The 23,359-nt window shown below is 45.4% G+C and overlaps 1 protein-coding gene across 1 annotated transcript; it reads right to left on the bottom strand.

The window, feature by feature from the left end:
- Positions 1-855: 855 nt before the first annotated feature.
- On the bottom strand, positions 856-14,574 carry LOC120235470 (signal-regulatory protein beta-1-like). The gene is made up of 6 exons (XM_039237815.1): positions 14,404-14,574; positions 12,336-12,680; positions 6,098-6,412; positions 2,326-2,637; positions 1,672-1,783; positions 856-1,256 (listed from the first exon to the last, which is right to left on the bottom strand). Exons 1-6 carry the CDS (start codon positions 14,474-14,476, stop codon positions 1,178-1,180), a joined length of 1,236 nt encoding a protein of 411 aa, XP_039093746.1. The 5' UTR covers positions 14,477-14,574; the 3' UTR covers positions 856-1,177.
- Positions 14,575-23,359: the final 8,785 nt, after the last annotated feature.

Below are 23,359 nucleotides of genomic sequence, written 5' to 3'. Positions count from 1 at the left end.
CCAATTTATATACCCATTAGCAACGTGAGAAAGACCCAGTTGCTTCTTCACTTTTCCTATCTGAGTATAGAAAAATGGCATCTCAGTGTGGTTTTGCTTTGGCCTTTCCTGTACTAATGAGATTGGCCATCTCTTCATAAGTTTATTGTCCATAAATGTTTCCTTTAATACTATTTTAATGATGCTGGGGGGTCTGGAAGACTCAGTTGGTTAAGCCTCCAAATATATTTTTTTAATGTTTATTTTTGTGAGACAGTGTGAGTGGCAGAGGGGCAGAGAGAGAGGGAGACATAGAATCTGAAGCAGGCTCCAGGCTCTGAGCTGTCAGTACAGAGCCCGACACGGGGCTCCAACTGACAGACCGCCGGCTCATGACCTGAACTGAAGTCAGAGGCTTAACCGACTGAGCCACCCAAGAGCCCCATAAAGCTTCCAACTCTTGATTTCAGCTCACGGTTTGTGGGATCAAGCCCCGCGTCGGGGCTGTGTGCTGATAGCTCAGAGCCTGCTTGGGATTCTCTCCCTCCCTCACTCTTTGCCCCTCCACTGCTCATGCACGGACTCTCTCTCTCTCAAGATAAATAAATAAACTTTATAAACAATACTGTTTTTTTTTTTGTTTTTGTTTTTTTTTTTAAATTTTTTAATGTTTTATTTATTTCTAGGAGAGAGAGAGAGAGACAGCGTGAGCAGGGGAGGGTCGGAGAGAGAGGGAGTCACAGACTCTGAAACAGGCTCCAGGCTCTGAGCTGGCAGTCAGCACAGTGCCCGACGCGGGGCTCGAACCCACGGACCGCGAGATCATGACCTAAGCGAAAGTCGGACGCTTAACCGACTAAGCCACCCAGGCGCCCCTAAACAATACTGTTTTAATGATGGAGCTGTAAAGGTGTCATAGCAGTTAGGGTGCCCACCATGGGCTTTCCTTGAGGAGTCTGGGAGGGGCCTTCCAAAGTGCAGTTATTGTGTTTCTTCCTGTGTAGGAGTCTGTTTTGCCTCTGCTGGATTTCTTGCTCAGGGTCATGAACTTCACGCCCAGAATTTCCAGAGAAGCTCCTCTCCTTCATTGGATGTGAGAGTCTACCTCTCAGACTGACTCTCTCAGTCCGGGATCTCGTCTCCTCTGGGGACTGACTGTAGCAGGTGGAGATGGGGGGACAGCCAGCACTGCTGGGTCTCAGAAGGCGGATGAGGCAGGAGAGGCTTTGGTAGTGGCTGCAGACATCTGAGCCAGTGCCTCCCCTGGGTCAGTGCTCCTAAATAAAACGGGAGGGCACGGGGATCCTCTGTCACTGAGGATGGCCTTGTGGTGCCCTTGACCTGCGGAGGGAGTGGGGAGCTGGGGCAAAGCCCTTGTTCCCCCACTTCTCCTCGGAGGCCGCCTCGAGAGTGTTGTCTCCACACTCACTCTCCCTCCTGAAGCGCTCCCCCTGCCCAGACCAAGGAGGGGCTTGCATCTTTGTGCATCTTCAGACTGGAGCTGTGAGGGGCAGAGGGGAAGGTTGAAGGGACTGCGGTGTGACTCTTAGGGACCATCTGGATTCAACATGCCTTCAGGCTAGGTGCGCATGGGGAGTGCTGTGTGGCTTCTCCTCACAGTGCTCTCTGTTGCCTTGGAGTCTTCTCCCCGCCACCCCCGGAAAGCCAGCCTCTATCTGAGGTCCCTCTTACTTGGAAGGAAATCTCCTCTTGAGGACATAGAAGATGCCAAGCACGGTCAGGGGAAATAACTTCCAGCCAAGCAGGATGAGGGTTCCGAAGAGGGAGCTGAACGCTCTGGCATCTGGTGACGGAAAGATATCAGGATGAACTTGGCTTCCTGGTCCTGCCACTCATCCCCCGGACAGGCTCAGCCTCACCCCAGACTCCAGCACCAAGACTGTACCTTGGACTGACAGAGTCACCTCACCTCTCCAAGCCTCAGTTTCCTAATCTTTAAACTGGGGATTATGACATGGACCTTAGAACGTTTCTGTATCAAATGGGAACACCCAGTCAAAGCACCTTGTAGGCCCTCAGGACTTGTTGAATCTGAACAGCTTCTGAGAGGGTGGGTGGAAGTGAGGGAAGATAATTCACAGGAACTTAACGAATTCACGGGAGGATCTGGTGAAACGGGAGTGGTGAAAGCGGGGCTTCCCGCTGTTTAGCCCACTCTGAAGAGGTGGTTGTAATCACTGTCCCGTTTTATAGATGAAGAAACTGAGTTACAGAAAGGCGAAGTGACCTCCTCAAGGTCACACAAGACAAACATGGCCTGTGAACGTGGCCTTTCTGGGGCCAGGCGTGAACCTCTGCCTGCTCGGTCATTCCAGCCCTACTCACCCACATATGCTGGCTCGGCTCTGCGCTCCCTCAGCCGCATACTGGCCTGGGCCAACGGCCGGGCGTCACACCACACCTGACAGGTGATCAGTGCTGTGTCCTCTGAGGTGGAAACCAGGATATGGCTGTCTTGGTTGAAGGTGCCATCTGTGTTCTTGCTCAGGGCGGAAGCCTCACAGGTCTTAATGGATCTGTTGGTCTCCAGCCAGGTGATCTGTATGACCTCAGGGTAAAACCTTCGCACGTGGCAGGTGAGGATGGCCACCTGGAGGCTTGGGACACCGTGTGCTGATACAGTCACTGTGGGTGTAACTGAAACAATAGCCCTTCCTTCATCACTTCCTTCCTTCATGCAAAAGATGCTCAAGGAGCATCCTTATCTTCCTAGGCACTGCCCTTGACTCTTGGGATACGGCCATGAGCAAGACAGACATAGTTCCTGCCTCACGGATCTCCTGCTCTGATGGGGGTGGGGGGGTAGGAACAAGGAAGAAAAAGCAGTCACATGACCCTCAGAGGGGTTCTGAAAGCCTACTAGGGAGGCACCTGACCTGGGCTGGAGGTGGGGCAGGATAGGGAAGAGTTTGTGGGAGAAGTGACCTTTGAGAAGACATATGAAAGATGGATAGGAGTGAACTACATGGGGCAGACTGTATTTTCCCCAGATGGCCACAGCAAGTCCCCAGATGTCTTCTAGAACCTTGCCACTCCCCACCAGAAGGGGAGTGAGAGACAGCGTGAGCAGGGGAGGGTCAGAGAGAGAGGGAGTCACAGGCTGAAACAGGCTTCAGGCTCCGAGCTGGCAGTCAGCACAGAGCCCGACGCGGGGCTCGAACCCACGAACCGCGAGATCATGACCTAAGCGAAAGTCAGACACTCAACCGACTAAGCCACCCAGGCACCTCTTTTTTTTTTTTTTTTTAAATGGGAGTCTACTCTTTTTAAGAGTTTACTTAGGGGCACCTGGGTGGCTTAGTTGGTTGAGCGTCCGACTTTCGCTTAGGTCATGATCTCGCGGTTCGTGGGTTCGGGCCCCGAGTCGGGCTCTGTGCTGACTGCCAGCTCAGAGCCTGGAGCCTGTTTCAGATTCTGTGTCTCCCTCTCTCTCTCTGACCCTCCCCTGCTCACGCTGTTTCTCTATCTCTCCTAGAAATAAAAAGAAAATTTTTTTAAAGTTTATTTATTTATTTTAGGAGAGAGAGAAAGTGAGCCTGAGAGCATGTTGTGTGTGTGTGTGTGTGTGTGTGTGTGTGTGTGTGTGTGTGTAGGCGAGGGGCAGAGGGAGAGGCAGAGAGAGAATCCCAAGCACTGATAATGCAGAGCCTGATGTGGGACTCGAGCTCATGAGCCATGAGATCATAACCTGTGCTGAAGATGGACGCCTAACCAACTGAGCCAGCCAGGTGCCCCAGAGAGATGTAATATTTGTAATATCCTTGGGGTACTGTTCCATGCAACTGTTTAAGTCTGCGATGAATAATTTCAGATGTTAACTTTAAAATATATCATATAGAGGCCTGGGTGGCTCCGTCAGTTACGTGTCCAGCTCTTGGTTTCCGCGTAGGTCATGATCTCACGCTTTGTGAGTTCGAACCCCATGTTGGACTCTGTGTTTCTGGTGCAGAACCTTCTTAGGATTCTCTCCTTCTCTCTCTGTCCTTTCCCCACTCACTCGCACACTCTCTGTCTCAAATAAGTAAACTTAAGAAAATATATGATGAACTACATAGCTCTTCACAGTTATCTCAAAAATGTTTGAAGACTGCTGTTGAACATCCTGATAAGGGTTTTATTTTGTTTTATTTTTGCAAGAGCACTGGTGAGGTACTGAAGGGCATTAAGCAAAGAAGGGACAGGATCTGGCTTCCTTTATAAAACACCCTTGGCTGCTGGGGGTTGAGGGGATGGCCTGTCAAGGGTAATGGTGAGTAGGAGAAAAGAGACTGTGGTGTCCAGGTAAGAGATGATGTTGCCTTGAACTAAGAGATGAACATGGGCAGTGGCAGCAGAAAGCAATGGATGGGGTCACAGAGATGTGAGAAGTGAATTGTGTAGAACTTGGTGACAGGTTGGGTGAGAGCAGTTCTCTGGCTTGGATGACTGGGTTGATGGAGTGTCTCTGTATTGATGTGGGGAAGGAGAAGGGGTCTGGAGAAACTATAGAGAGCTGCATAATGCCGTCTCCCAGTTGACCATGACCAAAGCACCTTCCTTGGGGAAGGTGGGACACTGCCCTGCTCTGGTATCTCTGCATGGGGTCTTCTTACAGCAGGTGAGGTTTGACGTGGCCATCCAGAGAGGTGTACTATGGGGTTCACATCCCACCTAATGAACTTAAGAGCCACATGGACCTTGGACCAGTCATTTTACTTCTCTGGGTCTTGATGTCCTCATCTGCGTGAGGCAGGGACACATCGCTTCTTTGGGATGCTCCAGGTGGGGGCTGGAATTCCATTTCCGGGCTGGAACCCTCTCATGGTATCTATCTCTTATCTAAGCAAGGTGAGACTACTATTTAGGGAGGGAGGCATTTAAAAAATGAGGAGCTCAATGCTTTACGTTGGTGCCACAAATTGCCTCCAGTGGGGGTGGTCTGCTGTGGAGATTGTGATGCTGTTAGTGGGTTTTCTCTTTACTTCTCTTTGGCTGGAGCGCATAGAGAAGGGTGGTTGGGGCTCTGGAGCCCTGGGACGCATGTGCTCATCTGCAGGAGGTGAGTGGGACTCTGCCCTGTAGAGGTGAGGGTGCAGACCCCTTGGGCAGAGGCCCTTGCGAAGGCCAGACCATGGACCTGGGAGCAGCAATGATGCTGATTTCCTTCACCTCTCCTTCCACATTTCCGCAAAGTCTGATCCAACACTCGGTAATGGCTTTGTTTTTACGAAGTCAGAGCAAGAAGGGTGTGGCCTTGCCTGCACTGTCCACTCCCCTGACGCTAGGGTGGGTTTAAGAAACGTGTTTCAAATGTAGTGACTGGCAGCAAAGCGGTGGTGGGCGTGGTGGTTAGCAATGCAAGAGGGAGAAACTTCCTTGCTGTGGCTTGAAGCCCTGTGTGGTCTGGTCCCTGCTTCTGTCTCTCCAGCTTCCTCTTTCTCCCCACCCCCCTCCCCCACACCCTTCTTTTCACTAAGCCCTGGCCACATGGGCCTCCTCCCCGCTGTTCACCATGCCTCACTCCCCACTCCCATCACAGGGCCTTGGCACACCTCTTTCTTCTGCCTGGAAAACACACCTCTTCTTCTCCCCTTTTTGCTTGGCAGCTTTCATCTTTCATGCTACGGCTAAAACATCGCTTCTCCAAAAAGGCGTTCCTGAGTAAGGTGGATTTCTCCTGTTTTCTTCTCTTTTAACCCTTAGTTCTTCCCCCCTTACCCCCCATAGCACAGGTTACAAGTTAGAACTGTATAGTGTTTGTATCTCGTTGATGGGACTTAGGGGATTGTGAGCTCGCGGAGGCAGAACTAGGTCTGTTCTGTTTACCATGGGATCCCCGGCCCCTCGAATAGTGCTACCACATAGCAGATGTTCAGTAAACACTTGCTGAATGGAATGAATCAACTTTTACCTCCCCAATACAATAGGCTCTGAAAGAGAAGGAGCCGACAGTGGCATCATGTAAGGAGGATGATCATATGAGATAGGGACCCTTGTACCCGTCCCACGAGGGATTTGCTGAAGAATAAATAGGAAGATGCAAGTGAATTGGGCCAAACGGGGAATATGACATAGTCGCCAATGGCTGGCCATTTGGGTGGGTGGGTGGGGCCCTTACCTTGGAGGAATTTGGAGATGTTCACATGCCTACTGAGGGGTTGGGGCAGTGTACTGTGAGCCACTTGGCAGGTGATCTGGGAGTGGAATGAAGACAAGTCAAGGGTCACCTGGGTAGTGCTGACGATGGTGTAGGATGAAGTATCTTTAGGCAGGAAGATGAAGGTCTGAAGGACTGGGAGCTCCATGCCATTTTCAAACCATTTCAGATATATATTTTTGGGAAAGAAGCCAGTTGATGTGCAGGTGAAATTCACTGTCTGGCCTGGGCTGACCCTGCTGGAGGGGCCAGAAACCTCTGGAAGAGAGGGCTTCACTTTGATCAAGGCAATGTTGAGAGAGAAGAGAGAGAAACGAAGATGGCGAATTACTCTCTAGTGTGAAGCCCGCCCTTAAAGTTCACCCAGCTAGACTTACCCCGATCTCTCCTCTCCAGTCTTCTCTTCTGCCTAAGTTTTATTATGACCTTTCTTAGCGTAACAGCCTTGCCAACTGGCCTCACTGACTGCTTTTCCACCCTTCTGGTCTGTACTCGGACACCAGACCCTGGTGATCAGAGCTTGTCGTTCCCCCTCCCCCTCCCCATCTCCCCTCCTTTCCAAAGTACATTGTTTAAAAATTCACATAAAGTAAATAATTAAAAGCAGACCCCTTGCGTCCTCTCCTGGGAAAAGTTACAGACCAACCGCTTTTCACTATTTTACTTGATCCTTTGGACGTTTCTGTGTTTCTAAATAACATGTTTATACACTCATTTCTCTATTTTTCAGTTTTATATATTATGGATAGACCTTTTACTATGAAAGATGATGGTTTAGCTTTATATATTGATGATGGTTCAGTTTTATATATTATGGATAGACCTTTTACTATGAAAGATGATGGTTTAGCTCTCTTACATCTCCCTCCTGCCATTCACACTTCCTCTCCGTATATCCTCCTATCATAGACATATTAAAATCATTTATCAGTACTCAGCATTTATATTTCTAGGACCAAAGGAACATTGTTCACAACAGGGGTATATAATATACCATGATTACATTTTCTTTCTTGTACAGCCTTTTGTTTTCCCAGGAGTTTTTATCTCTCTTTTTTTTAAGTTTTTATTTATTTAAGCAATCTCTGTACCCAACGTGGGGCTTGAACTCATGACCCAGAGATCAAGAGTCGCATACTCTTCCCATTGAGCCAGCCAGGCACCCCTAATTGTTTCATTCTTTTCATTTGTTTAGTTTTTATGAACCTGTGACAAATTCATCCCTAAATTTTCTGCCAGTTATGTGTAACTCCTTTCAGTACGTCTCATACTGCCAAATACTGTAGGGAACTTCAGTTTAGGGAACACAAACACCTGGGAGTGGACAAAGACTTTTCAGGGATTTTATACGCTTGGGTTACAAAAACAAAACAAAACAAAACAAAACAAAACAAAACAAAAAAACCCACTCTGGGGCACCTGTGTGGCTCAGGCAGTTGAGTGCCCGATTCTTGATTAGGGCTCAGGTCATGATCTCATGGTTTGTGAGTTTGAGCCCCGCATTGGGCTCTGCACTCACAGTGTGGAGCCTGCTTGGGATTCTCTTTCTCTCTCCCTCTCTCTCGGCCCCTTCCCCACTCGCTGTTGGTCTCTCTCAAAGTAAAAAAGTAAACTTAAAAAAAAAACACCCTTAAAACACACATTAAAAATGAAAATTACTCAGGGTGCCTGCATGGCTCAGTTGGTTAAGCGTCTGACTTCAGCTTCAGTTGTGATCTCGTGGTTGATCTCGCAGTTGGGGAGTTGGATCCCCATTGGGCTCTCTGCTGACAGGGCAGAGCCTGCTTGGGATTGTCAGTCTCCCTCTCTCTCTGCCCCTCCCCTGCTTGCACACACATGTACACTCTCTCTCAAATATAAAAAAAATTTTAAAAATAGAAATTACTCATCATGGGATTTTAACAATAAATTATCAACAAATGTTTTACCTATACTTCACCATCCACTGCATTATTTTAAAGCAAATACCCCTGCTCATGCTGTCTCTCTCTCTCCTAGAAATAAATAAAACATTAAAAAAAAATAAAGCAAATACTAGACACTCTGCTGTTTCATTCACAACTACCTCACCATGTATATGTAAGAGTTAAGAATTATTTTTTAAACATAATCAAAATCCCATGATTATACTTAAAATTTAACAATAATTCCATTGTATTATCTAATACTTGTCACCATTCCAATTTTCCCGCTTGTCTCACAAATATCATTTTATAATTGGTTTGTTTGACTCAGGATGCAAACAAGATCCATATTTACATTTTGTTGCTATGTCTTTTCTTTTCTTTTTTTAGTAGGCTCCATGCCCAATGTGGAGCTTGAACTCACGACCCTAAGATCAAGAGTTCACATGCTCTACTGACTGAGTCAGCCAGGAACCCCTTGCAATGTCCTTTAAATCTCCCTTTCTTTTTTTTGTTTTTTAAAAATGTTTATTTATTTATTTTTTAAAAGTTTATTTATTTTTGAGATATAGATAGAGCACAGCAGTGGAGGAGGAAAGAAGGAGACACAGAATCCAAAGCAGGCTCCAGGCTCTGAGCTGTCAGCACAGCTAACTCACTAACTGTGAGATCATGACCTGAGCTGAAGATGGACGCCCAACTGACTGAGCCGCCCAGGTGCCCCTAAAAATGTTTGTTTATTTCTTTTGAGAGAGAGCGAGAGAGCGAGAGAGAGCGAGAGCGAGCAGGCGAGCAGGGGAGGGGAAGAGAGAGAGAAAGAGAGAGAGAGATTCCCAAGCAGGCTCTGAGCTGCCAATGTAGAGCCCAAGGCAGGGCTCAATCTCATGACCGTGAGATCGGACTCTTAACTGACTGGGCCACTCAGGTGTCCTTAAATCTCCTTTTCTGAAGGAATTTCCCTTTCCTCTTATTTTTCTTAACATTTGTTGAAAAAACCAAGTCTGCAGAAAAGATCAGCAGAAATTTCCACATTCTGTCTTATATTCCTGTGGTATCATTTGACATGTTCCTCTCTCCCCTGTGTTGCCTGTAGTTGTGTCTAAAGGATCTAGTTGATTAGAATCAAGTTCATCGTTTGGGCAAGAATACTTCATAGGTGGTGCTGATAACTTTAGAAGCCATGTAATATCTGGCTGTCTTTTTATGGCATTCAGATTGACTAGTGGCATTGGATGTTGTCAGCCTGATCCTTTGTTCTGAAGTTCTCCGCCAGCCTTTTAGCCCAATGTCTTTAACAACCGTAGATTATTATTGTCTAGTCCATCATTCCGTCAGTCACTAACCCCTGGTGACGGCCTACCTCTGAGACTTACGTTCTGTGTCATTTCTCGTAGCTTCCCGCTTGATTGAGCTCCATTTGCCCACCGTGGTGGTGGGCTTGGTGACACACCCTTCATTGACGGTCTGACTTCACCCTTCCCTTACTAATTTGTGTACTCTCATTTTTCTTGATTGGCTATGTGGCTAGGAGTTTATAAATTTTACTGATTTTTTCCTCCGAAGAACCAGCTTTTGGTTTTAGTGGCTTTTCTGTTAGTTTTCCATTTCCTATTTCTGATTTCTACTTTGCTCTTTATTATTTCCTGTCTTCTGGTTACTTTGGGTTCCATTCATTCTTCTTGTTCTAATTTTTAAGGTTGCTGAATTGAAATTTTTCAAACTTTCAATTCGGACTTTTCCTAATGCAGGCATTTTAGTGCTATAAATATCCCCCTAAGCACGGTTTTAGCTGCATCCCGCAAATGTGGTATGTTGTACTTTCATGTGCATTCAGTTTAGGATGCTGTCTCTTTTTCCATTTATTTCTTCTTTGATAGCACATTATTCAGAAGTATGTCATTTTGTTTCCAAATGTCTGGGGATTTTCCAGAGATCGTTTGTTATTATCAATAGAATTCCAGTGAGAACACATTTGGTATGACATGGCTTATTTTAAATTTACTGAGACAATTTATGGTCCAGGATGTGGTACATCTTGGCAAATGTTTCCTTTGTACTTGAAAAGTATGTGTATCCTGCTGTTTTGGGGTGGAGTGCTCTATAACTGTCAGCTCACATTGTTTTATGATGCTGTTCAAGTCTTCTACATACTTATTGATTTTCTGCCTGCTTGTTTTACCAATTATTGGAAGAGGAGTGTTGAAATTGGAGACTATAGTTATGGGTTTGTTTCTCTATCCTTGCTATTCTATGAACTTTTGTGTCATGTGTTTTGAAGCTCTTTCATAGGGTGCATAAACAATTAGGATTGTTATATTATCTCATTGAAAAATACTTTTAAAAGGTGTTTCTTCATTATCTTCTGGCTTGTATCATTTGAGAACTCTGTCAAATGTATCTTTTTTCTTTGTATCTTTTTTTTTCCTCTTGTTGCCTTTAAGGTCTTTTCTTTATCACTGGTTTTATGCAATTTGAATATGATGCACTTTGGTGTAGTTTTCTTCATGTTTCTTGTGCTTGGAGTTCACTGAGCTTTTGGGATCCACGTGTTCATATTTTTCATCATATGTAGAAAAAACGGAACCATTATTTCTTCAGACTTTCTGTCCCTTTCTTCCTTCAGATTCTGTAATACATATTTACTAGGCCACTTGAGGTTTTTGCACAGCTGACTGATGCTGTGTTTGTCTTTGTTCAGTCTTTTATCTTTCTGTGTATAATTTTGGATGGTGTCTATTGCTGTATTTCAATTTTTTTCCAGTGTCTTATCTGCCATTAATCTCATCCAGTGTGTATTTTTCATCCTAGGCATTGCAATATTCATCTCTAAAGATTCAGTAAGGATCTTTGAAAATATTTTCCATGCCTCTACTTAACATATTCAGCCTTTCCTCTATTTGACCATGCATAGTGGTATACTAACTTTAATGACCTGGTGTACTAATCCTGTATCTGTCTTTTCTGGTTAGGTTTCAGATGATTGATTCACATTTTAAATGTATTTTCCTGCTTGGTTATCTTAAAATTTTTATTGAAGTACAGTTGACCTACAATTTTCTATTAGTTTCAGGTGTACAACATAGTGATCCCACAATTCTGTAGATTATTCTGTGCTCACCACGATAACTGTAATGACCATCTGTCAGCTTGGTAATTTTTACGGCATGCTAGATGTTGTGAATTTTACTTTGTTTGGTGTTAGGTATTTTGTAATCCTATAAATATGCCTGAACTTGTTTGGGGACATGGTTAAATTACCTGGAAATGGTTTGATGTTTTCATATGTCGTATTTAAGTTTAGAGGACCACAGCGTCATTTGGTCTACAGCTAAATTTTTTTTTCACCTCTTACCGAGGCAGACCCTTTCTGCATACGCTACCGGATGCCCCATGAATTATAGGGTTTTTCACTCAGATTGGTGGGAACAGGCACCATTCATGGCCTTGTGTGAGCTCCAGGGATATTTTCCCTTGAGGCCATGCACTTGAATTCATGTGCATGTATGTTCTTATGAACAGTTTTTCAGTACCCAGCCAACAATACTCAAGATCTTTGGAGCTCTCCCTCTGTATAGCTTTCTCATATTTGGTGCTCTACTCTGAAAACTCCTGCCATTTTGCATTCGGACTTGTAGCTACAGTACTCCTGTACTGCCAGTACTCCTCTGCGTTCTCTTACTGAATGGTGGCGTGGAAGCTTTCTCAGAGAGTAAGCTGGAGGCATCCTTGGTTTTCACATTGGTTTCTCCTCTCTCAGGGATCACTGTCTTTTGTTGCCTGATGTCTAATGTCTTTTTTTCTTTTTAAAGTTTATTTATTTAGTTTGAGAGAGAGAGAAAGAGAGGGAGAGAGGGAGAGGGCGGGAGAGAGATTGAGGGAGAGAGAGAGAGAGAGAGAAAGCATGGGAGGGGCAGAAAGGGGGAGAGAGAGAATCCCAAGCAGGCTCTGTCCTGTCAGCACAGAGCCCAACTCGAGGCTCGATCTTATGAACCATGAGATCATGACCTGAGCTGAAATCAAGAGTAAGAGGCTTAACCGACTGAGCCACCTGGGTCCCCCTGATGTCCAATGTCTTGCCAACCATCGTTTCCTGCAGTTTGCCCAGATTTTTCGTGGGCAAGTAAATCCAGCCCCTAGCACTGTTTTGATAGAAGATGCCCTGAATATTCAGTTTGCCCTGAGTATTCAACTCAACCATGACACAAGGCCTAACAAAGAGGGAGCCTTGGGCTGAGAGCCAGGAGCTTGTGACTATGTTAGAACAACAGGATGGGTGTTCAGCGATTTGGACTTACCAGGCACAAACACTCTGGTGCCGGGTCCAGACTTAAACTCCACATCAGGGGTCCCTTTCTGGAACTTCACACAGTAGTAGGTACCGGCATCTGCTGGGGTGATGTTGCTGATGCGGATGGAGAAGTCCGTGTTGTTTCTCCTTGTGGCGTCTGCAACAGTTGTTACTCGGGGGAAGTGTCCTCCTCTGTAACTGAAGATTAACTCCCGGTCTGGCCCTGTCCCCCTGAACCACTCCACCTTCCCGATGGGGATCAGGGAGGTCACGGTGCAGTGCAGAGTGGCCGTCTCCCCAGCTGCCACAGACACCGACTTCTCAGGCTGGATCACCTGCAGCTCCGCCTCACCTGCCACACCCAGAGGGAACACATGTCAGTTCCAGGTCCCCTGCCTGGCCCTGGGGACTTGTCTTGTAGCTTTGTTGTGGGACTAGACCTGGGAACTTTGAAAAATACTCAGGACTGTGCCTGGACGGCCCGGAGTCTGTGGACCTGGAGTCAGGCTGATGTGGGTTCAAGGCCGGATTCCAGCACCGGACAAGCTTGCTGTTTGGGGGAAGCCCCTCTCTCTGGTTTCTGTTTCTTCTCTGTCAGGCAGGATGGATCAAGCCCTTCCTCATCAGTGCTTTGAGTTTAAAAAATTTTTTTATTGTTTATTTATTGTTGAGAGAGAGAGAGAGAGACAGAGTGTGAGTGGGGGAGAGGCAGAGAGAGAGGGAGACACAGAATGTGAAGCAGGTTCCAGGCTCTGAGCTGTCAGCACAGAGCCTGATGTGGTGCTTGAACTCACAAGCTGTGAGATCATGACCTGAGCCAAAGTCGGTCACTTAACTGACTGAGCCACCCAGGCGCCCCGAGTGCTGTGAGTTTTAAATGAAGACATGGGTTGTCAAGGACACAGAGTGAGTGCTGTAATGGCCAGAATCAGTAGGGCTGTTTTTATGTGCTCATATTTGCATTCACTAAACTCTGGAAGGGTTTCCATAGACCCTTCTGCGTGCCAGGCGTCACTCTAAGCACGGAAATACATGAACTTGCTCCTGTTGAGTCCCGTCACGACTCTGCGAGAAAGGCAGTATTATTCATCCCTGTTTCCAGATAAGACAATGGAGGCACGGGGAGGTTCCTAACTTGTCCCAGGTCAAACAGGGTATCAGTGATGAATTTGGATTTGAGACCTGGAAGGTCGGTTTCAAAAAATTATCTGCACTTTTAACCACTTTGCTGGACGGCATCTTGACTGAGCTATCAACCGGCCAGGAGGAGAAGGGGCGCTTTGCCTGTCTGCTGAGTGTGGGGGTGGGCTCTGGGGAGAAGGGGGTGGGCCGGCGGGATTAACTCCCACATCAAGAATATAACTTTAGGGGGCGCCTGGGTGGCTCAGTCAGCTGAACATTGACTCTTGATTTGGGCTCAGGTAGTGATGCCAGAGTTGTGAGATCGATCTTTATACATATTAAATATATATATTTACTATATAATATACTATATACTATATACTACTATAAAATGTGTATATTTTCCTTTAGGATGCTGAGATTTTGGGAGGCTTAGTAGTCTATAAAGTAACACTTAACCAGTTTTCTAATAGTTCTAGGTGGCATGTGGAGTCCTTGTGATCTATCGATCGATCGATCGATCTTTCTATCATCATTTCCGTCTTAATTAGGGCAGCCCTGACTCCCGGGTTCTGGGGTTTTCACCCTCAGGGTGGCATGAGGTCCTGCAGTCAAGCCACAGGGGTCATGGAGCCTTCACAGCATGACAAAAGCGTGGGAAGTGAGGATGGGTGGGAAGCCCGGCCGTAGAGAAATGTCATGTGGGGTAGAGTCCGTCTGGACCTCAGTGGAAGGGGAAAGGACCCCTCCAAGTAATAAGCATCCTGCGGAGATTTGTTTGGGGAGATCTTTGTTGTAAAAGAAAACATTTAGAGAAATGTCTTAAAGAGGAAGAGGTGGTGAAGAAAGAGGGCCTGGAACAGAGATCCATCCGCCCCCTGCCATTGGGGGCACCGGCACCACCACACTCAGGTGAGCGTCCCTGCCCGGTGGGCCCCGAGGTCGGCACTCACCGGTGACGCCCAGCAGCAGAGGCAGCAGCAGGGACGGCAGAAGTGGGCGGGGTCGGGAGGCAGGTGTGGCCATCCTGGTGGCCTGGAGCCCTGTCTGTCTGCGTGTTGTCCTGGAGAGGCCCCCCGGGACGCTGCTCTGCAGTGAGAGGGGAAGCCTGATCCCTCACATAAGAGGAAATGACTGATGGGTGGAGCGAGCTGTGCGATTTTGACTGTTTCTGCTTCTGGATTGTGAAATAGGAATCCGCCTCAGCCAAGAAATTACAGCTCTGAGGCTTCCGAGATAACTGGAGAGTTATGGCAGCTCCCCGAGTGCCGGGGCTGTGTCCCTTGGCCGCCTCACTCCATGTCAGAGGCCCTGCTAGCTCTGCCTCGTCCAGTAGCCCCAGGCCCGCAGTCCGCCAGCGTCTTCGCGAACAGTCCAGTGAACTGGCCTCAGATGAACTGCCCAGCTGACCAGGAGGCGGGTTCCAGGGAATGGGGCCTCCAGGGAGTGGGGCCCACTCTGGAGGGGTCACTGGTAAAAATGCACCAGGTCTGATGGGCGACTCCGGCTTTGAGAGTTGGCTTGCAGGGGGAGTGGCTTCGGGTGAACCAGGAGTTAGGTCTTTGGAAGGGAGGAAGGCTTTTGTTCTAGAGGCTGGAGGAGACCCGCGTGGAGAAGGGACTTCACCAGGTTCATCCTGCAGGGACAGCAACACACCCCACACCCAGGAGGAAGAGGGGTGTGTCTTCTGTCTGCCGGGCCCTGGGGCCAGTTCTGGGCAGAGGGAGCGCCTGAGCAGGAGCAACCCCCACGATGAGAATGCTTTTATCTTGAGCGGCAACAGCCAGCACACAAGATTGCGTCCAGAGCCTGAGAAGCCGTGAGCTCTTTGCTTCTGTGGCTCCCACCCCAGATACTGCCTTCTGTGACTCAGTTTCCCCATTCTTCCCAACCCTTGCCTCCAGCAGCTGGCTATATGTGGGTGATACGAGAGGGCAACCAAAGAGGAAGTCTGAGATGGGATTAGATGGGTCTGTCACTCACAGGACAAGTTTTCTCTTCCCTTGAGATGCTACTATTATTGGAGCTGTTTGGTTTCTTTTTCCCCCTAAGAGAGCTTGACTGTGAGAGCCTTGACAAGGCCTGAGTGTTCCCGTTAGCATCCATTATTCCAACCCACTTCCTCTTTTCAGCAGTGACAGATTGTATTTTCCAGAGCTGACAGCAGCAATGTCCCCTTCCTTGTGCTCTTTGACATGCCTCCCATTGAGAAGTGGGTAAATATTCCGCCCCCGAATCTGGGCAGGCTGGTGATGACCACCCAGGTGATGTGAGGGGACTTCCCAGGCTAGACCTTAAGACTTCCCTATACTTCCACCCTGCTCTCTTGGCATGCTCCTCTTTGGAATCTTGCCACCAGACTATGAGGAAGCCCAGACTAGCTCAACACAGAGTCCATACGGTAGGGATGTGTGTAACTGAACGCCCAGCTAAGGATCCAGCCAGTAGCCAGCATCTGTCATACACATGTAAATGAAGAAGCTTCTGGATGATTCCAGACCCTAGATGTTGTCACCCCTAGCTGAGTGTGCCTAGCTGAGGCCCCAGACATCATACAGAGGAGACAAAGCCAATTCTTGTGCCCTGTCTGAATTTCTTTCTTTCTTTTTTTTTTTTTTTTAAATGTTTATTTATTTCTAGGAGACAGAGAGAGAGACAGCGTGAGCAGGGGAGGGTCAGAGAGAGAGGGAGTCACAGATTGAAACAGGCTCCAGGCTCTGAGCTGGCAGTCAGCACAGAGCCCGACGTGGGGCTCCAACCCACGAACCGTGAGATCATGACCTAAGCGAAAGTCGGACGCTTAACCAACTAAGCCACCCAGGCACCCCTTGCCCTGTCTGAATTTCTGACTTATAATATCACTAATCGTAATGAAATGGTTATATACTGGCCCTGAGTTTTGGGGTGTTTTGTTACACAGCCATCGTGACTCCAACACTGCCCTTGGCAGCCTTGTTCTCCATCTCCATTCATTAGTGTCAACCTCCTTTACTGGGCTTGGTGCTCCTTGCTGGCAGGGACCATTGAATGTAGACTTTGGAGACAGGCTTGGAGGCCCAAAGGACCTTGGTTGGAATTCTGGGCCCACCTGCTATGACCATGGCCTAGACATCTACATGCTTGTATGGTACTGTCTGCTTAGCACCTGTAAAACATTCTCACCACTCACCTCTCCATCAGGCTCTCCGCCTGTGTCCCCATTTCGGTGTCTGATGCCCCCAGTGAGCTAGTGAGTCCAGTGGAGACCTTGGTGTTATTTTTGATAACTTCTTTCAGCCTCTCTCCCACCCCCTCCACATCCTTTCATCTAAATACACCTTCAGTCCTCCTGTGTCTGTCTCTTCACTCTCACCTCTGTCATTTTGCCTCCCCCTTTATTTCTGTTGCACGTGGCCTTCTCCTCGCACTGAAGCCAGAGTGCTACTTTTATTTTTTTTTAATTTTTTTTTTTTTTTACAAATAGTTTATTGTCAAGTTGGTTTCCATATAACACCCAGTGCTCATCCCCACAAGTGCCCGCCTCCATAGTGCTACTTTTAAACAAGACATCTGGTCACGTCATTCTCTTTAAATGTTAAATGGCTTCTCGGTGCCCTTACGGTAATGAGATACTCCTCATGTGCCTGACTGATCTAAATGCTTTGCTGGCCTCACCTCCTAGCCCTTCACTCCTGTTCGGGCTCAGCTGTATTGACCTTTCACCGTGACTCAGGTCCCATACTCCTCCTCCTCTTCCATGTACTGGAGATGCCCATGCACTTCTCATTACAGATAAGCCTAGAACACCCTCAGGTACCTATCAGAGTTTGTAATCGTGTATTGATTTTAACTGTCTTGCCCATTAGAGCATATGCCTCCGTGAGAACAGGGGTTAAGTCTGCTCTGTCTTCCACTGTGAATATTCAATAGATGTTTTTTTTTTTTTTATTTTTTAAATTTATTTCTGGGAGAGAGAGAGACAGCGTGAGCAGGGGAGGGTCAGAGAGAGAGGGAGATACAGACTCTGAAATAGGCTCCAGGCTCTGAGCTAGCTGTCAGCACAGAGCCTGACGCGGGGCTCGAACCCACGAACCGCGAGATCATGACCCAAGCAAAAGTCGGACGCTCAACCGCTCAACCTACTAAGCCACCCAGGCGCCCCTCAATAGATGTTTTTGAACTCAGGAGGGAACCGCTAGTAGATTCATGGTAAGTGTGTGCGCAGCGACCCCAGGTGTCAGCCTCTGGTCTGGTTCTTCCCAGAAGCAGTAGACCCATAGGATCTCCACCTTCTGTGGCATCTCACAGCTACCTTCTCCTCCCTTTGTTCCTTCTTTGGCTTCTCTGTCCCTGGAATCGTTTGGAGCCTGGTTTACTCATTAAGTAAACCACAGTGGTGGCTTCACAGCTACCTCGTTCTTGACCCCACTTGATCAGGATTGGGCTCTCTTAGTACTGGACACTCCCCTGGGTGGATGTTGTCAGGTAACAAAAAGACAGACTTCTTGGGTCTCTATTTTGGTGCCTGGCTCTTGGGTGAGCTTTGGTAGGATCACAGAAAGGAAAGGGGATAAGCCTCATGCCTATGGGGTGGAATAAGTTTTGGCGATATTAACATGGAAGACCCCCACCAAACAGTTTCATGCAACATCTATACAGACCATTCCCCCAAGCTCCTATTAGGATTAGACCATGAGATCCAGGCACCATTAATAAGGGTGAGAGTGACACAGGTGAGAACAAAGAGGTGGATGGGTCTTTTAAAAATTTTTTTAATGTTTTTTATTTATTTCTAGGAGAGAGAGAGACAGCGTGAGCAGGAGAGGGTCAGAGAGAGAGGGAGACACAGACTCTGAAACAGGCTCCAGGCTCTGAGCTGGCAGTCAGCACAGAGCCCGACGCGGGGCTCGAACCCACGAACTGCGAGATCATGACCCAAGCGAAAGTCGGACGCTTAACCGACTAAGCCACCCAGGCGCCCCATGAGACTGCTCTTCTAACCAGGCTTAAACACTGCTCTGGGGAACACCTCATCTCTTAGGTGACCATGCCTGTTTTCACCGCTTCACCCTTCCAAATATTCTGATTGAGAATCCATATCCGTAGGTGTGACCTCTCCCTTTAGACCCAAATTTCGTGTTTCCTTTTAAACANCGAGATCATGACCTAAGCGAAAGTCGGATGCCCAACCGACTAAGCCACCCAGGCGCCCCTGGATGGGTCTTTTAAACTCAAAGCCAAGGCAGTAGACTAAGGCTTTTGAATGTGAGAAACAAGTGGCTTGTGGAGGAAAGTTTTCGATTTCCAGCTGTTTTACATTGAAAAAAATAACCAAAGTTCTTTTTTTAAAATTAATTAATTTTTAATTTACATCCAAGTTAGTTAGCATATAGTGCAACAATGATTTCAGGAGTAGATTCCTTAATGTCCCTTACCCATTTAGCCTATTCCGCCTCCCACAACCCCTCCAGTAACCCTCTGTTTGTTCTCCATAGTTAAGAGTCTCTTATGTTTTTGTCCCCATCCCTGTTTTTATGTTATTTTTGTTTCTCTTCCTTTGTGTTTATCTTTTTTGTATCTTAAATTTCTCATATGGGTGAAGTCATATGAAATTTGTCTTTCTCTGACCAATTTCACCTCTAGTTCCAGCCATGTAGTTGCAAATGGCAAGATTTCATTCTTTTTGATTGCCAAAAAGTACTTACTCCATTGTGTGTGTGTATATACACACATACACCACATCTTCTTTATCCATTGATCCATCGATGGACATTTGGGCTCTTTCCGTACTTTGGCTATTGTCAACAGTGCTGCTGTAAACATTGGGGTGTCTGTGCCTCTTCAAAACAGCACACCTGTATCCCTTGGATAAATACCTAGTAGTGCAGTTGCTGGGTTGTAGGGTAGTTCTATTTTTAATTTTCTAAGGAACCTCCATATTGTTTTCCAGACTGGCTGCACCAGTTTGCATTCCCACCAGCAATGCAAAAGAGATCCTCTTTCTCCATATCCTCACCAACATCTGTTGTTGCCTGAGTTGTTCATGTTAGCCATTCTGACAGGTGTGAGGTTGTATCTCATCGTGGTTTTGATTTTATTTCCCTGATGATGAGTGCTGTTGAGCATTTTTTCATGTGTCGGTTGGCCGTCTGGATGCCTTCTTTGGAGAAGTGTCTATTCATGTCTTTTGCCCATTTCTTGACTGGATTATTTGTTTTTTGGGTGTTGAGTTTGATAAATTCTTTTTAGGTTTTGGATACTAACCCTTTATCTGATATGTCATTTGCCAATATCTTCTCCCATTCTGTTGGTTGCCTTTTACTTTTGCTGATTGTTTTATTCACTGTGCAGTAGGTTTTTATTTTGATGAGGCCCCATAGTTCATTTTTGTTTTTGTTTCCCTTGCCTCCAGAGATGTGTTGAGTAAGAAGCTGCTGTGACTGAGATCAAAGAGGTTTGTGCCTTGTTTCTCCTTTAGGATTTTGATGGCTTCCTGTCTTACATTTAGGTCTTTTATCCATTTTGAGTTTATTTTGTGTATGGTGTAAGAAAGTGGTCCAGATTCATTTTTCTGCATGTTGCTGTCCAGTTTTCCCAGCACCATTTGCTGAAGAGACTGTTTTTTTTCCATTGGATAGTCTTTCCTGCTTTCTCAAAGATTAGTTGGCCATATGTTTGTGGGACAATTTCTGGGTTCTCTGTTCTGTTCCATTGGTCTGAGTGTCTGTTTCTGTGCCAGTACCATACTATCTTGATGATTATAGCTTTGTAATCATCATCTTGAAGTCTGAGATTGTGATGCCTCCAGCTTTGGTTTTCTTTTTCAAGGTTGCTTTCACTATTTGGGGTCTTTTCTGGTTCCATACAAATTTAGATTTGTTTGTTCTAGCTCTGTGACGAATCTGGTGTTATTTTGATAGAAGTTGTATTGAATATGTAGATTGCTTTGGGTAGTATTGACATTTTAACAATATTTTTCTTTTGGTACAGGAGCATGGAATATTTTTCCATTTTTTTGTGAGTCTTCAATTTATTTCATACGGTTTCTATTGTTTTCAGTGTATAGATTTTTCACCTCTTTGGTTAGATTTATTCCTACGTATTTTATGGCTTTTGGTTCAATTGTAAATGGGATCAACTCCTTGATTTCTCTTTCTGTTGCTTCATTATTGGTGTATAGGAATGCAACCGATTTCTGTGCATTGATTTTATATCCTGTGACTTCATGTGCACTGAATTTATGGATCAGTTCTAGCAGTATTTTGGTGGAATCTTTTGGGTTTTCCACATAGAGTGTCATGTCATTGGCGAAGAGTGAAAGTTTGATTTCCTCCTGGCCAATTTGGATGCCTTTTATTTCTTTGTGTTGTCTGATTGCTGAGGCTAAGACTTCCAATACTGTGTTGAATAACAGTGGCGAAAGTGGGCATCTCTGTCATGTTCCTGATCTTAGAGGGAAAGCTATCAGTTTTTCCCCATTGAGGAGGATATTAGTGTTGAATCTTTCATATATGGCTTTTATGATCTTGAGATATGATCTTTCTATCCCAGCTTCCTTGAGGGTTTTTATCAAGAAAGAAGGCTGTATTTTGTCAAATGCTTTCCCTGCATCTATTGAGAGGATCATGTGGTTCTTGTCCCTTCTTTTATTGATGTAATATATCACATTGATTGTTTTGTGGATACTGAACCAACCCTGCATCCCAGGTATAAATCCCACTTGGTCGTGGTGAATAATTCTTTTAATGTATTATTGGATCTGGTTGGCTAATATCTTGTTGAGGATTTTTGCATCCATGTTCATCAGGGAAATTGGTCTGTAGTTCTCCCTTTTAGTGGAGTCTTTATCTTGTTTTGGAATCAAGGAAATGCTGGCTTCATAGAATGAGCTTGGAAGTTTTCCTTCCATTTCTGCTTTTTGGAACAGCTTCAAAAGAATAGGTATTAACTCTTCTTTAACTGTTTGGTAGAATACCCCTGGAAAGCCATCTGGCTCTGGACTCTAGTGTTTTGGGGGGATTTTTGATTACTAATTCGATTTCTTTACTGGTTATGGGTCTGTTCAATTTTTCTACTTCTTCCTGTTTCAGTTTTGGTGGTTTATATGTTTTTAGGAATTTGTCCATTTCTTCCAGATTGCCCATTTTATTGGCATATAATTTTTCATAATATTCTCTTATTATTGTTTTTATTTCTGCTGTGTTGGTTGTGATCTCTTCTCTTTCATTCTCGATTTTATTTATTTGGGTCCTTCCCTTTTTCTTTTCGATCAAACTGGCTAGTGGTTTATCAACTTTGTTAATTCTTTCAAAGAACCAGCTTCTGGTTTCATTGATCTGTTCTTCTGGTTTGTTTTGTTTTGTTTGTTTCCATAGCATTGATTTCTGCTCTAATCTTTATAATTTCCTGCCTTCTGCTGGCTTTGGGTTTTATTTGCTGTTCTTTTTCTAGCCTTTAAGGTGTAAGGTTAGGTTGTGTGTCTGAGACCTTTCTTCCTTCTTTAGGAAGGCCTGGATTGGTATATACTTCCCTCTTAAGACCACCTTTGCTGCATCCCAGAGGTTTTGGGCTGTGGTGTTATCATTCTCATTGGCTTCTATGTACTTTTTAATTTCCTCTTTAACTTCTTGGTTAGCCCTATTCAATCTTTAGTAGAATGTTCTTTAGTCTCTAAGTATTAGTTATCTTTCCAAATTTTTTCTTGTGGTTGATTTCAAGTTTCATAGTTTTGTGGTATGAAAATATGCATAGTATGATCTCGATCACTTTGTACTTGTTGAGGGCTGATTTGTGTCCCTGTGGAGAACGTTCCATGTACACTAGAAGAATGTGTATTCCACTGCTTTAGGATGAAATGTTCTGTGTTTATGTGTTAAGTCCATCCGGTTTAGTGTGTCATTCAAAGCCATTGTTTCCTTGTCGATTTTTGGTTTAGATGATCTGTCCACTGCTGTAAGTGGGGTGTTGAAGTCCCCTACTATTATGGTATTATTATCGATGAGTTTCTTGATGTTTGGTTGATTTATATATTTGGGTGTTCCACCTTTAGAGCATAAATGTTTTCAATTGTTAGCTCTTCTTGGTGGATAGACCCTTTAATTATGATATAATGCCCTTCTTCATCCCTTTTTACAGTCTTTATTTTAAAATCTAGATTGTCTGATATACATATGGCCGCTCCACCATTCTTTTGGTGACCATTAGCATGATAGATAGTTCTACATCCCCTTATTTCCAATCTGAAGGTAACTTTAAGTCTCAAATGGATCTCTTATAAATAGCATATAGATGGATCTTGTTTTCTTATCCATTCTGTTACCCTATTTTTTTAAATTGGAGCAGTTAGCCCATTGACATTTAGAGTGAGTACTGAAAGATATGAATTTATTGTCATTATGTTGCCTGTCAAGTTAGAGTTTCTGGTGTTCTTTGGTCCTTTCTAGTCTTTGTTGCTTTTGGTCTTTTTTTTATTTTTCCTTTCATCTTTTCTCTCCCTCAGAGAGTCCCCATTAAAATTTCTTTCCAGCTTGTTTAGTGTTCCCTAACTCCTTTAATTTTTCTTTGTCTGGGAAACGTTTTATCTCTCCTTCTGTTTTGAATGACAGCCTTTCTGGATAAAGAAATCTTGGCTGCATATTTTTCTGATTTAGCACATTGAATATATCCTGCCACTCCTTTCTGGCCTGCCAAGTTTCTGTGGATAGGTCTGCTGCAAACCTGATCTGTTTTCCCTTGTAGGTTAAGCACTCTTTCTCCCACCCTTTCTGCTTTCACAATTCTTTCCTTGCCTGAGTGTTTTGTGAATTTGTCTATGATATGCCTTGGTGATGGTCAGTTTTTGTTGAATCTAATGGGAGTTCTCTGTACTTCCTATATTTTGATGTCTGTGTCTTTCTCCAGGTTAGGAAAGTTTTCTGCTATGATTTTCTC

Source organism: Hyaena hyaena, unplaced genomic scaffold (genome assembly GCF_003009895.1).
Source record: "Hyaena hyaena isolate Hyena2069 unplaced genomic scaffold, ASM300989v1 scaffold_131, whole genome shotgun sequence".
In the NCBI taxonomy this organism is placed as follows: domain Eukaryota; kingdom Metazoa; phylum Chordata; class Mammalia; order Carnivora; family Hyaenidae; genus Hyaena; species Hyaena hyaena.
This window is presented reverse-complemented; position numbering and strand designations above follow the sequence as displayed.

Coding starts and splice junctions, on each gene's coding strand:
- LOC120235470 (XM_039237815.1), bottom strand. CDS start 14,476: ATGGCCACACCTGCCTCCCGACCCCGCCCACTTCTGCCGTCCCTGCTG. Junction 6,413..12,335: donor CACCAGAGTGTTTGTGCCTG/GTAAGTCCAAAT, acceptor CCTTGATCAAAG/TGAAGCCCTCTCTTCCAGAG. Junction 1,257..1,671: donor AAGAGGAGATTTCCTTCCAA/GTAAGAGGGACC, acceptor CGTTTTATTTAG/GAGCACTGACCCAGGGGAGG.